This window comes from Mugil cephalus, chromosome 13 (assembly GCF_022458985.1).
Source record: "Mugil cephalus isolate CIBA_MC_2020 chromosome 13, CIBA_Mcephalus_1.1, whole genome shotgun sequence".
In the NCBI taxonomy this organism is placed as follows: Eukaryota; Metazoa; Chordata; class Actinopteri; order Mugiliformes; family Mugilidae; genus Mugil; species Mugil cephalus.
Genome location: NC_061782.1, coordinates 23,640,147 through 23,653,804, shown reverse-complemented (window position 1 = coordinate 23,653,804; position 13,658 = coordinate 23,640,147). Strand labels below are relative to the sequence as shown.

Below are 13,658 nucleotides of genomic sequence, written 5' to 3'. Positions count from 1 at the left end.
TAACTGGCTGCTATGATAACAGCTTCAGGAATTCTGTAAATGCTAAAGGAAGACACTTGAGGGTTTTCTTTCCTTCCTGTCTTTGATCTGGGAGGAAATCAAGAAATTTACAGCATAGCCTAACCAAGTTGACACTGGTAGCGCAGTAGACTCTACTGTAAATTAGGCCTCAGCAGCATCGTGCTTGAATGACTATTTTCCAGTGACTGACTCTGATAGTCATGAAGGGGTGTGAGTAGCTCATCTCATCTCCCATACCGCTTAATCCTCAGTCAGCATCGGGCGAGAAGTGGAGTACACCCTGGACAGGTCGCCAGTCTATCGCAGATAGACCCTGGATGAGCACTCACACGCACATCTAGGGTCACTTTAAAGTCACAATTCAGCCTAACGAGCATGTATTTGGAGGTGGAAGGAAACCGGAGTACCTGGAGACACAGGGAGAACATGTAAACTCCACCTAGAAAGGCCCGAGCTGGACTCATACCCGGACCTTCTCGCTGGGAGGCATCAGCGCTAAACAACTGATCATGAACATAAATAAAGAAGACAATCAACACTAACCTTCAACAAAGCTTATAGGAAGAACAGCTCCTCTGCAGACGTCATCTTCTATGTGGTTCATCTGGCTCTTACCCACCTGTGGAGCAGAGATGGCCATCAACGTCAGCACTAGCTCTCCTAGTGTGGCTGAGCAGTCATAAGTCAGCACATCCATGATCTTTAAACAAGGCGGAGAACAGACTTTGGTGCATTGGCAACAATCTCTGCATCAGTGTGAAGAAAACAAAAGAACTGATGGTGGATTCCCTTTGCATAAAAGAAGCTGCGACTGAGGTCATTGCTTGCTGTAAATATCTGAGACTGAACACTATAAGACCTCAACTGGTACAACAGTGCCAGTAGCACCGTATACTGCAGTCCTCCCACTGTGTGGTACGGAAACTCAGTTAAGCAATGAAGTCCACACAGACGCCGCAGTTATCTTTCAATGGAGAACATGTGCAGATGCAGGAAAAGGGCGGCAGGCATCAATAACGACTCTTCCTACCCTGCTCATGGATTGTTTTAGTACAAAGTTTGCGCAGTTTCAGGTCCTGAACTCACACACTCAGCGTTAGGGTTAGAACTGTAACCTTGAAACCAAATGAATTTCTACTAATATTCCTGTATAAATGCAGCCAGATTTATTTAATCTGAAATTGATTGTTTTTGAATTGTTGAATGCAGTTACCTACTTTCATTCCTTCAACAACATTTTTAGAAAAAAAAGCCGTTCTTGCAACATCCAAAAATTTTCCATGAAGTACTCTAGGCAATTTCCCCTACAGACCAGTAAATGTTTTGCTTCATTTGGGCAAACAACTCTTCCCATGGTTCACTAGTTGATTTGTACAATACACAGAGCTGAATGAATGGCTATGTGTCTCAAAAATATTATTAGCTAGTCAACATGTCTAAATTGGAAAATGCTACAATAGACAAAAAGGCCCAATTTGTAATATTCCAACAAAACAAAATACTTCTAGAGTACATGACACCAAAATGACTCAGTTTGAATTATTTTCATCATTTGAATAATGGTTGAATACTAGTATGTATGTAAACATACATTAGCATTAGGAAGCAAGCTTTGACTTTGGTAGGGGATGTAGTATAGTACAATGTAGTGGATGTATAATCTAATACAATATAAACTATGTCAAATGCAGTTAGTGTGATATCTGGAGGTGATAGGGAGGTGTCTGATTACCCTAATGAAACAAAACCATGTGAAGCTTCATGCATATTTTCCTTTCTTGCACCATTCATCTGGATTGCTTGTAAATGGGTCTTACAGTGTGTTCTACCAATGAAGCCACAGCACAGACATTAAATAGTCTCATCTGTTTTAAATGTGGATCATAAGCATCATCTAAATATCAGTTTCACAGTTATCACGATTATCGCACCACAGCAGTGACTGACTCTGATATATTTAACTAGGTGAACAATCCTTTCTTTGTGCACCACTGCAACACTACTTACATTTTAAACCACCATGTGATACACTTAACATACCTTCTTTCTACACTAGAAAACCCCATGCTCCCTTTTTGTTTGTATCTCATATATCTGGTCTTCCCTGCTGCCAAGGCCGATCAATACTCAGCTATGGCAGAAGTGGCCTCCCAGAGACCTTTGCTATCAGTTAGCATGGCTGCATGTCTGCCACTCTGTCACCCGTGAAGGACGCTTTTACGTGCCATCACTAGAGACTGCCACACAAACAGACCTGTGTGTTGGTACACAATGCACGCAATAGAGAGGCAGGCAAAGATGTATACTTCAGATGTAAAAGTAATGACAGAAAGAAGATAATGTCCAATATCTGATGATCATAATACTTCAGACATTTTGGCCAGTGCATTGAGCCATGTAGGTCATCTAACTACAGCTTCAATACTTCAGCGTGTTTCTCAGATTATTGCTCATTCAGTGTTTTCTGGGTCATTGTTCGCTCTTGATAATCTATGAATTCTGCTTAGGCACATTGTGCTGAACTGGTGTTTTGAAGTTAATTAATGTAGAATAAATTGCAATGCCAGCAAAGAAAAGATCTCTGTTTTCATTTGCTGTGGTTTGGAGATGGTCTATTTTGTCTAGACTGCAAAACCTTTCCAGTTGCACAGACTGACTGCATTTTCTCCACCAAGCACACTGAAACTTTAATTATGTGAGTTCTCCGTTAAAAGTTATAAAATAAAAGTTGTTACCAAGGTTACTCTGGTTAAATGGAACCACTGAATACTGCTCAAGCTGATCAGTGTCATTTCACTTATGAATCGTTATGGCAACGGCTGAAAATGAAATCTGTCACAATACTGTCTTCTCAGATGTCCAGTGTCTTTTGGAGTCATTAGGAAACACACTGCAAACAGTATTTAAAATCATTTACTAAACTGAAAGTTAATGATGATTAACACTGTCAAAAACTCACCATTGAAGTGTAGTTACACTGCTGGTTTACTAGGGAAACAAACACATAGAACTAGTTCATCGTGTGTCACTAAAGAACTGAAAAAGGTTGAAGCAACAAGTGTTGGGCAAGAGTTTACACCTTAAAATCACCAGCTTCTATTGGAAATAAGATGGAGCCTGTTGCTTTACTACCACAATCAACGTGAACACAGCTTTAAGCCTTTGGTTGAAGTCAGGGAGGCATTGTAATCTTGATTAAATACGGATGTGAGTGGTGCATCCATATAAGAGTAAAGACGCTGTCAAAACACATTCCCTAACCTTCGCTAATTCTCGCTGTCGTCTCACACACAGGATGCAAACCATGGTCATCAATGCCAATGCCTTGCTGTGCCCTAAACATATTGGTGATGCAAATTAGGGGAATGAATTTTGCAGAGGGCATGATTTTACCATAAGGTCAACCTGTTGAAATGAATTCTGTATCTTCCCCTGCTGATCTGGATTTACAAGATGGAGGAACAATAATGGAATCATGAATACTGCATCACCTGCACCCAGCACTGATTGGATTTATCGCTGTGTTGATTTCCTTGGCAAATTCAGCTCTTGGAGAGTCGTCAAACAAATCAGTTTTAGAGAATCAGTAAGGCCTCCAGTTGATCATTTTTTTGCTTTATTAAATTATTGACTCTTACATAATTGGCTACGGCCTCTTCTCCACAACGGCCATTTTGTTCCTTGTTGCAAAGATGGAAATCAAAGGGTTCTTTATTCCTCCTTCATTTCTTGCTGTAAACAGAGAGACACAAGCAGGAAAGACGAGGCTAAAGAGGAGCTTTGTGTTACCCAGTGTCCAGTAGTTTATTGATCTCTGCTGTGCTTCTCCCTTGTTTCTCTTCACTGCATAGGGGAGTAAATTGGACTGTTTTCTTGTGCAGTGATTGACAACTTTGTACTTTGTACAAGCAGTGTCTCTTAAACTTTCAGTGATATTTTCAGCTGATGTAAATGTTTTTTTTTCTTTCCCCCAGCTTTTTAAAATGATACAATTCTTTGAGCGTTTACGGCGTCTGAGCTGACAGGTGACAAGCGTTAAGCTAAACAACCTACAGTGCACTGTGACAACTCTGTCAAGAGAAAACAAAGAGAGAGGACGACAAATGGCTCCTCCGTCACTTATCGCCAGAACCAAAACAGTTCAGCCCAGTCCAAGCATGAAATCATGTCTACAGGGAAATCCTTTATTTTTTTCTCCTTAAAATGTAGTTGTAGCAGCAGTGTTTCAGATCAAGTGTAAAGACAAACAGATGTGCTTTGTAATAGAATTATGTAAAATAAGCCTCACTGCAAGTCATTGTATTATCAGATCATGAATTCTTTCATATATTATGAGATTTTTTTCTCTTTATCATTCGATACGAGATCTTTAGTCAACTGCTATGTGATTTTTTTATTCATGCTGTACCTTAAAAACTTAAAAACCCCTCATTGTCATTGAAAAAGAGATATGCGACAAAGTTTGCAGTGCTACAGCAGTTTGGTGCTAGGTTAAAATGACAGTATGTAACAAGAAACGTCAACGCAGACATGCATTCAGAAGAAATAATGAATCATTTTAAAAATACAGCGTTAAAAACAGCAGTGCTCCCAGAAAGCAGTAGCACCATTTCAAAGTGAAGATCTAGTTGCTCTGGTTGATAAGCCTGATGGCCCAAGGGTACAAACTGTTTTTGAGTCTATTTGTCCGAGTATTGAGCCTTCTGTATCTGCTGCCAGACAGTAGGAGAGAAAACGTCTAGGGCCAGGGTGTGAGCTGTCCTTTACAACCTTCTTGGCTCTGTGGAGTCAGCGGGAGGTAGAGAGGTCCTCCGGGATGGGCCAGTGGTTTTCTCCACCATCTTTATCACCCTCTGCAGAGCTTTTTTGTCTGCTGCCGGACGGCCACAGTACCACATTGATGCATTGCATCAGTACACTCTGGATGGTGAAACCAGCAGTTGGTTGAGGCCTGTGGTGATTGCTGACCAGATGAGATCCTCTGAGATTTGTACCTCCTGAAATTTATAGACAGAGACCCTCTCCACCCTGATCCTGTTGATGTGAAGAGGGTGGCCGGCTCTGTTGTCCTGAGGTCCACGATCACTTCTTTGTTTTGTCTGTTTTCAGAGACAGGTTATGGCCGTGCACCATAGGGACAGTGCAATTGGCCTGTAGTCACTGGGGCTGCTAACATTTGGTTTCAATCTTCATTCACCTGATTCAGGGCTGTGCGCTTATTTTTTAGGTGGTAGCACGTGTGAATTGAGTTAAAAATTTTAGTAGCACAAGGAAAAACTTAGTAGCGCAAAGATTCCGTTGCGGAGCCTAATGCCTCTTGATATTGGGACTTAAAGAAAATGTTTCGACTGTGCTGTGAAACCAATTGAAAGAGTTAATATTTACAAGGACAGATTCAACTAGTAAACAGCTAAACGAGATACCTCTGCACATGCGGCTATGGTGCATTTGCATTGTCCTGTGTCCTGTGTTTTTGTTGGCTCGATGAAGAAGCTGAGTGGGGAGGTCTGGCGTGAGCACAGGCAGAATGCCACACAGTCTGTCCCGTCACTCACTGGTTCCTATCAAGCTGGTGTAGCATTGTCATACGGGTTTAGAGCAGATGAGAGCTCCACTGTCAAGCTCAAGGTCGGCTTAATGGGACTGATCTCTCGCCGCATGGATAGAGATGTTCTGATTGTGACTCTAGTTTGCAAAGATTTTAAGACCCAGCCGAGATTTATCCCTACATCTCCCACAGAGCAGCAGAAAACATGATAAAGCATTTTCTCTGTCATATACTACAACAATTGTGATTTCTATGAAGGAATTGGGATTTAAGTGTGTTGACTAGTTTAGACAACTGTTACAATCTATTACTTTGTTTAAAATTGACTCACTGTTGTAAAAAAGCCTTCCAGGGGCATGGATTTGACATTGCATTCTCTCGTTCCACTATCCTTGTGTTTCTGTTTTCAAAACCCCCTGTGGTAAGAGAAACATCAACCTCTGAGCTAACAACCTACACACTGAAAATGTCAGGTTTTGAAGATTTGAATAGGGCTGACTTACTTGGTTATGTCATCGAATGGTTGTAGAGGTTGTAAAGAATGTCTTTATAGCCTTTGCAGTCACTGCATCATGGACTTAGGGGCAACTGGGACCCATGGGTGTTTTTCCCTTATAATCACTGCAGCCAGACCATTTCTGTGAAGAGAGGTCTGGCTACTGTATGACAGCTTTGATTAACACCCTCTGTCTTACCTGTTGTTCAGTTCCTGATTGCACTCCTAACTTGAAACCATTACCTCACCTGCTAATTATCAAGGGTTGTGGAATGTCCCCCGACACCAGTCTGCATCCAGCATATTATAACTTAATCCGGCACCCCCACCGTGGGGATACTTCAAGTGCTGACTGCTGATTAAAGGGATTGTTTGATTGCTTTCAAGAGCGTTATTTGAGGCACTTGTCCATTGTTGGAGGATTACCTACAGCAGTTTGTCATGTGCATGTTCCCAGTTTGGGAGAGTAGATCCAAGAGTAGCAGCAACAACCAACTAGCTGAACATCAGTTTAAATGCTATATTTAGAACTTTAACATGGTAACAGAAGGGTTTTCTTCAGATGGGGAACTGAAGGCCTTTATATCACTTAAAGCCACCATGTGTGACTTTATATTTACACATCAGTATGGATCCGAAGTCATGCAAAAGTCATGCAATACCAAAACCAAACTACCTGATCGAGGCAGTGGTAGGCCGCCATCTGCTGTATGTAATACACTGACCCACCATCAAACTAACTGAATCCCTTTAAGCGATCCAGTGCCTGAGTGGAATAACTCACCTTTGCATCACCCCAAACCCTGCTCATCATTAATCTCTTTTTATCTCCAAAAAAAAAATCTTCTGATTTATCTTCCACACATCATTAAAGAACAAGCTAATACAGTAATCAGTACACTGGTGGAAATAACAGCGTCCTCTGAGTCAAACAGATTTTTAATCAGTGAACCGTGAAGTTCTGGCTCATCACTGTTTGTCTTGCCACTTTAAAAAACATGGCTGAGGTTCGGCTAATGAGCGCCCTTAGCAGCCTCATTTTCCATGTGTAAGCACAAAGGAAATATTGAGCAGCCTGATTTTAATAAGAACATCATCTGTGGTCCCATTTGAGCTTCTCCCCATGTCTGAAAGTCATGACTTGGACCGACTGTGTCTCGGGCCTTCAAAACACTCCTGATGGATGACTGCCCAAGAACCCCGTCGAATCTCAGCATTTGGTTTTCTCTCTTCTCCTCAGTGGGCAATAAAGTAACAAAAATGGCTCCTTCTCATTCATGTTTTATTTCTTTTAATTTTTCTATCTTAAGCAACTGCTGCTTTAGTAATTAATTCCAACTAAATGCTCATCCATTAATGTTTGTTGAGCAGATCCCTTCCTAAGTGCCTAAGTGTGTACTGTCCGCAATCAGCCATGCGTGTTGTGATAAATCACTGGGAGAAGTCAAGCTCTCCAGCACCACTACTGTGACCATGGGGTATTAATCACAGCAGGACAGATTATTACCCGTCTTCCATCCATCTTTTGGTGACATTACAGGGTCTAAACAAACAATACTGTGCTGGTATTACCCACAATGTACAGTGCGTTATGAGGTGGTTGCATGGTCTTGTTATGGATCCTGTGGTGGAGTGTAAGTAGCTGGAATATGGACTCAATGTTGTTTATTTCTCTGCTGAAATTTAGGGTGATGTGATGATTTATTTGCACGATTGTGGAATGAAAAGACAATTATAATGAGGCTTGAGGAGTAACAGAAGAGGAATTATAGCTGTCCATAAGCATGCTCGTGTTTTCATTCATTTAATGGTTGATTGTGACTAACAAGGTTTTCTTTTTATTCCTTTTTTCTGCAGCATCTCCAACAGTCCCTCCACTGCACTCGGAGCATTTCAAACCCTGTCATGAGAAGGACTTGGCCTACTGCCTAAATGGTGGTGAATGCTTTGTCATCGAGACACTCAGCGGGCCTCACAAGCACTGCAAGTAAGTGATAATATTATTTAAATGCCTCCTCTTCCTTCCTCTCCTCTGCTCCCTCTTCTGCTTCTGTCCTCTCACAGCACCCAACAGTAAAACCTGATATATGTTACGCCTGCATTGTATAATGCTGGCTGTGATGGGACTTTACAGCATGCTCTGGATGTCGAATGTTATTTAGCTTAAGTACGTGAATAGACTTCATGGAATTTGCTCAGCAAATGCAGATTGGCATGGATGTGTATCCATTTATCTGATGGAAAGATCTGAGTTACTAAGTTAGTTAATATAATATCTACTGATTCCCCACTAATCGATGAAAGAATATTCTTTTAACTTGAAGGTCTACTCCACCAATCCCCTGCCACAGAAATATATATTTAGTGTTGATCAAAATAATTTCATCAATAGCTATTTATACTATGTCTGTGTCTCATTATCACCTCCTCATGGTCCAAAAGCTCCGCTGGAGGTCCCACGTCTAATGACTTAACGGGAAAGCAAGGATAGTTTGGGAGATACTGAGCGTACAGATCAATGACTATAACCGGTGTGAATCCAAGCTGACAGCTGCCCACAACTCTAAAGGAGTAAGCTGTAAAGTCTTTGGATCATCCCATCAAGCCAATGAGGAGAAGTTGTTTATACTAAAAATATAGATGGAGACGGCTGCTGCTTCATTTGATTTACTTGAAAGAAGGACTTTCTGTAGTGCCTTTTTGTGTGTGTGTGTGTTACCATTATACAGTATGTGTGTGCACGCCTTAGTTGTCCCAGATTTGAGAGAAGAGCTCATGGGCACTTACCCCGTCCAAATGGAGGCCCCTTTACTAATTAAGTCCCAGAACAACTTCATCCAAAATGTAACCTCAGGACTTCCACCCGACCTGTTTTTCAAAGAGACTCTTTTGCCTCCTCTGAGCTACAAGTATCCGTCTGTATGCATGAGGTAGGATGTGTGTATGCAAGTGCGTGGAAGATGAGGGGTGTGTTTTAGCTAAGCAATGCAAGTAAGGTTCACTAAGCTGAACCTGAGAAGCATTAACATGCGCTCACACACACATTGCACCACGTTGTACAGACACACAAAGAGAGTGTTTGCATGATCCCAACACTTTAGCTCCCCTGAAAAAGGCTTGTTACACAGGATCTCATTTTGTCACTGCATTCACACACTAGTTGGTATAAGGCTGGTAATCAGACCCAGCCCTAACTTTGTTTTAGAGGTGCAAGGCAAGTATTTTTTATTACTTTCCGAGTCTTATTTCTGATTTTGTTACACATCTGATCTTTGCAATTTACTCGTAAGTATTATATACAAAACTAAATTAAGGAAGAAAATTCCATCTAGAGTAGGGCTGCAGATGTTGGAGCTGGGATCTGAAGCCCTGTTGAGCTGGTGGTGAAGAAGAGACGCAGGGCAAGAGAGGGACATGAGAAACCTTTGAAATGGAAGCTAAATTTGCACATGTCCCTGAGTTATTTTCTATTTTCGTGGATATGAAGAAAACCTACAACACAACCTTTTTCTAGTAGGTGATTTGATTTCATAGGGACTTTAACAGATGAAACATGTTTCCTCCTGAATGTTAGAACAGGCTATTTGGCCAAACAATTGTGTCTCAGGAGTAAAAATCAATTAAATATGTTTGTAAGTTCACGTAAACACACTGAGACGTACCCACTCTGAAGACTGCCTTCTGTGACTTTCAAGATGTTATGTTCTGTGCAACCAAGTCAGAAGTCAAGCAAGTCCACTGTGGTAGAGACATCAGATTTTTTTTCTTCCAGCTTTTTATTCATATTCAAGTAAAGGATTCTGGTTGAAAGAGAGAAAGGAAGGCAGGAAACAGAGAGAATACAAGAGACGAAGATGAAGGTGTAGGTGGACAAAGAGTTTGAAGTCCCCTTTCCCTTTCCCGCCTCTGTTGCCATGACAATATAATCTTTGGACAAGCTAAGCTGTTACAGAGCGAAAGGTTTGCAATATATGCCGGGACGACGGCGACTGCGCTGTCTGTGAATGCTAATGTGTGTGCTGAGGTAAAGAGGAGAGAAAAACGTGTTGATCTCTTCTGCTTAATGGCAGAGAGCCTCCTAAAGTAATAACAAGGACCATGAAGCAATATGCTATTCTCTCTATCTGGAATCTAGTGTAACATCTGCTGTGCCGTCCAGTAAAACTACAGAGTGTGGACATATTCAGTCCTATGAAATGATTAATCTATTCAATGATTCAGTCTTTTTTGAAATCAAACCCTTTATATTTCATATTTAATCAATGGATCTATTTCATGAGTGAAGTCACTAGATATTCCTAAAATTCACATAAAAGAAAGAGAGGGCACGTCGTGCTTCAGCGGACATGCTGTTAGACAAATTTATCCTCATCAACAAAAGAATGACAAATTTCACCCCAGGCACAGGATCAATGCTTAATCTGATTCAATTTGTGTTTACAACAAATTGAGACAAATCAGGTTGTAAAAAGAGTGATCAATTCAGACATTTAGTGGGGATAAATCGAGTGGGTTTGTTGCCTTTTTTTTTTTTTTTTTTTTTTTTTTTTTTGGTGTCACCGAATTAATCATTTTTATTTGTGAGATGAAGCTCAATCCTTTTTGCAATGATTTTCTCCAAACAGTCATAACTCAAGTATCAAGTGGCATTCCCGACCAGTTGTAAAACAAGTGCAAATTGTCCCCCGGAGCGTTGTTTAGTGCTGTTGGTGTGCAACGCTTGTGTTTGTCAACCTTACGGGACGGCTGCAGAGAGGGGAGGAGGGTGTGAGTCAGAAGGACGGCTCGTCCTCTCGCACATTCACGCCCCAGTGTTCACTGCTTTGGGCAGCGTAGTCAGGCATTCAATCATTAGCGCTCAGCTAACCACTAAATTAGTCAGCGTGGTAAAATAATATTTTGATAAAGTGACAAGAGGACAAGATGTTAAGGAAATATGTTGAATTAGTTTAATTACCTTTTTTGCTTTGGACAATTTTCCTCAAGAGAACAAAAAAAAAAAAAGATTTTAGTCTAATTACCGTTTCATCTGATGTTCGTCTTTTTAAAAGTCTTCAATTTGCTCATATACTTTTACTCATATTGTTCCTCCTTTACTTTGATAGAAAATGAATATTTTCTAATAGCTGTAGCCACTGCACGGAGCCACGGGATTTAACGTCACTTTTTTTTCCATGCCACTGTTTATTTAATCTGTCTTGGGCATTGCAATGAATTTGATTTCTCACCAGCTTATTATTTATTTCCTCTTGCCAGAGTGACCAGGCTGAGAGGGTCTCCCCCAGCCTAGTTTGCAAAGCCTGCCTCATTGCCCTCTGTTGAGACGCTATTCTAAAGGGATAGAAAGGCAATCTCACCTGGCAAGTGGACGTGGCAGGGATTGGAAGAGATCCCGGCAAAGCCCCCACCAATCAGACTGAGGTCTGACACAGACGCTCTCTGGAGGGCAGAGAAAGATATACAACACACACTCGCACCCTGGCACAGCTTGTCTGTTGGAAACTAAGATGTTTGCCCAGACTGTGTCGCAGGTCACACAGCTGACCTCTCACCACCTGATGGTCTTTTTCACCAACAAAATGTAAAACCTGCCCGCAGTTCCAGTTCTAACGTTTTTTTTTTTTTTATGCAGCGCGTTATGTTTTCAGGTTGTTCGTCACATTCTCATAAACGCGATATCGAAGGAACCAACATCTCATTCCTCACAGAGCTTTCTCTGCCTTAAATTGATTAAGGGTACATTGCTCACGGGTATTTGTGAACAGATCAACTGCAGTGTAGGATAAAGACATCGACTGCCAAAGTTGAAGGGCAGCTCGATGTGTATTGATAATCCAGACTTTATTCTTCCTGTATCCCTTTTGGTCGGCCTTTTTGGTTCATCACTGACAGCTTCAGCCTAACAAAGAACCAGGCATGCTCGTCTTTTTCTCTTTCACCGGTCCATCACCTCTCACATGTTTCATAGCGCTCGCCTTAGTGTTTCATACCCAGCTCTCTCTGACGGCTTGAAGATTTGGAGAAAAACAATTTATCAACAGGATTCAACGGGAAACTTCTGCTGCAAAAGAACACCACAAAATATGTCATTTAAGATTCCTGTTTCCAGTTTCAGTTGTCTTTTTTTTTCTTCCTCTGAAGTGTAATCCGCCTTCCCTTACTTACAGTCCCACTCACCCTCCCTCCTGTCTCTCTGGACTCCCACCTTGTCATTCCTGGGTGACCTCAGGCTTCTCCGAGCACTCAGCCACGGACTGGTGCCATCAGATTGACTCAGACCTCACAGGTGCAAAGAATGTCTGCGCGGAGGAATACATAACATTACTTGGCTTCTCACACAAACACACACACACACGCACGCACACACACACACCCACACACATTGTTGACAAGCCAATTAACAAGAAGCATGCGTGAAATTGGAAACATGGCATCAAGAACACACATTTAAGCGGCCTGTAAACAAGGAGATTAAAATGCATATAAAAAAACAAGACACCTGAAGCATTTAGGAATGAAAGCTTCAAAGGTGGGCCTGCGCTTCATGACATATAATTAATGCAATCCATATATTAAATGGAATAGTATATTATCTCTACTACCAGAGACTTTTCATGTCTCTGTAAGCATGGATTTGTTTTTTCCTTCTTAAATTGAATTAGAATCCAGTTGAATTTTGTATTTAGGGCGTGCTACGCCCCACTTTGACCTAAATACCAAATGTCTTTTGGTATGCAAATCAACAAATCAATGCTCCTTGGCTGCAGGGCACACTGCATACTCAATACTCATGAAACTTTAGCTAATGGTAACACTGAGGTCAGGCCCAGCTCTTAATTCAGTGTTTGAAAATGCCTCTCTCCCAATATAATGATGTCTCTGCAGCGGCCATTTGGGACAACACGTGCAACCACTCCCACGTTTTGAAGTCATCCCTGGAGACAGTTGACGTACTGACGTCCTGGCAGTGAGCTTGACAAGAGTCAAGGAGTGTAAGGAGGGGTCAGTGCGTTCTGTGCGATATTGTTTCTGACAACAGGGATTTAGCTTGAGAGGAGCGAACCTCTTGGGTAAAGGTGCGGCCAGTGTTCAGTGTATGTTTATGTATGTGTATATAGTATAGTGCGCATTTCTGTTTGTGCGACTGTATGTGTGACTGTAAACAGAGCAAAGTCAAGGTGTGTTGTCATTACAGGAAAAGAATCTGTATGCTGACTACATTCATAAAACCATCTGGCTGCAGTTAAAAAGGAAAATACCACCTTTTTTTTCTTGGCCACTGATCCTCCCTTTCTCCCTGTGTTTTTTCTATTCTCCTTAGCCTTCTCTCCCTCCCTCCCTCCCTCCTCTTCTCCGCTCCTTCGTCGATCTCTCGAAACCCTCATCACCATCTGTGCGATAATAATGGCACACCAGTGGGAGTTCGACGGGTGTCTTTCTGACAGTAATAAACAGGGCTGATGCCATGGCATGCTTTCGAGGTTGGAGAAAATTAAACAGATAAGAGACCGCATATTGTGGCTTTTCAGCGAGTAAATCCTCCATCGTGTAAAGAGGGGCACTCAGCGTGGCTGGGATTGGAAAACAGAAGCT

General features: G+C 41.7%; 1 protein-coding gene across 1 annotated transcript in view; it reads left to right on the top strand.

Moving 5' to 3' along the window:
• Positions 1–13,658, top strand: part of LOC125018786 (pro-neuregulin-3, membrane-bound isoform) — a 318,686-nt gene that overhangs the window by 179,673 nt on the left and 125,355 nt on the right. The window contains exon 2 of the mRNA XM_047603121.1: positions 7,923–8,052. Coding sequence (XP_047459077.1) covers positions 7,923–8,052 — 130 coding nt within the window. The remainder of the gene's footprint in view (positions 1–7,922; positions 8,053–13,658) is intronic.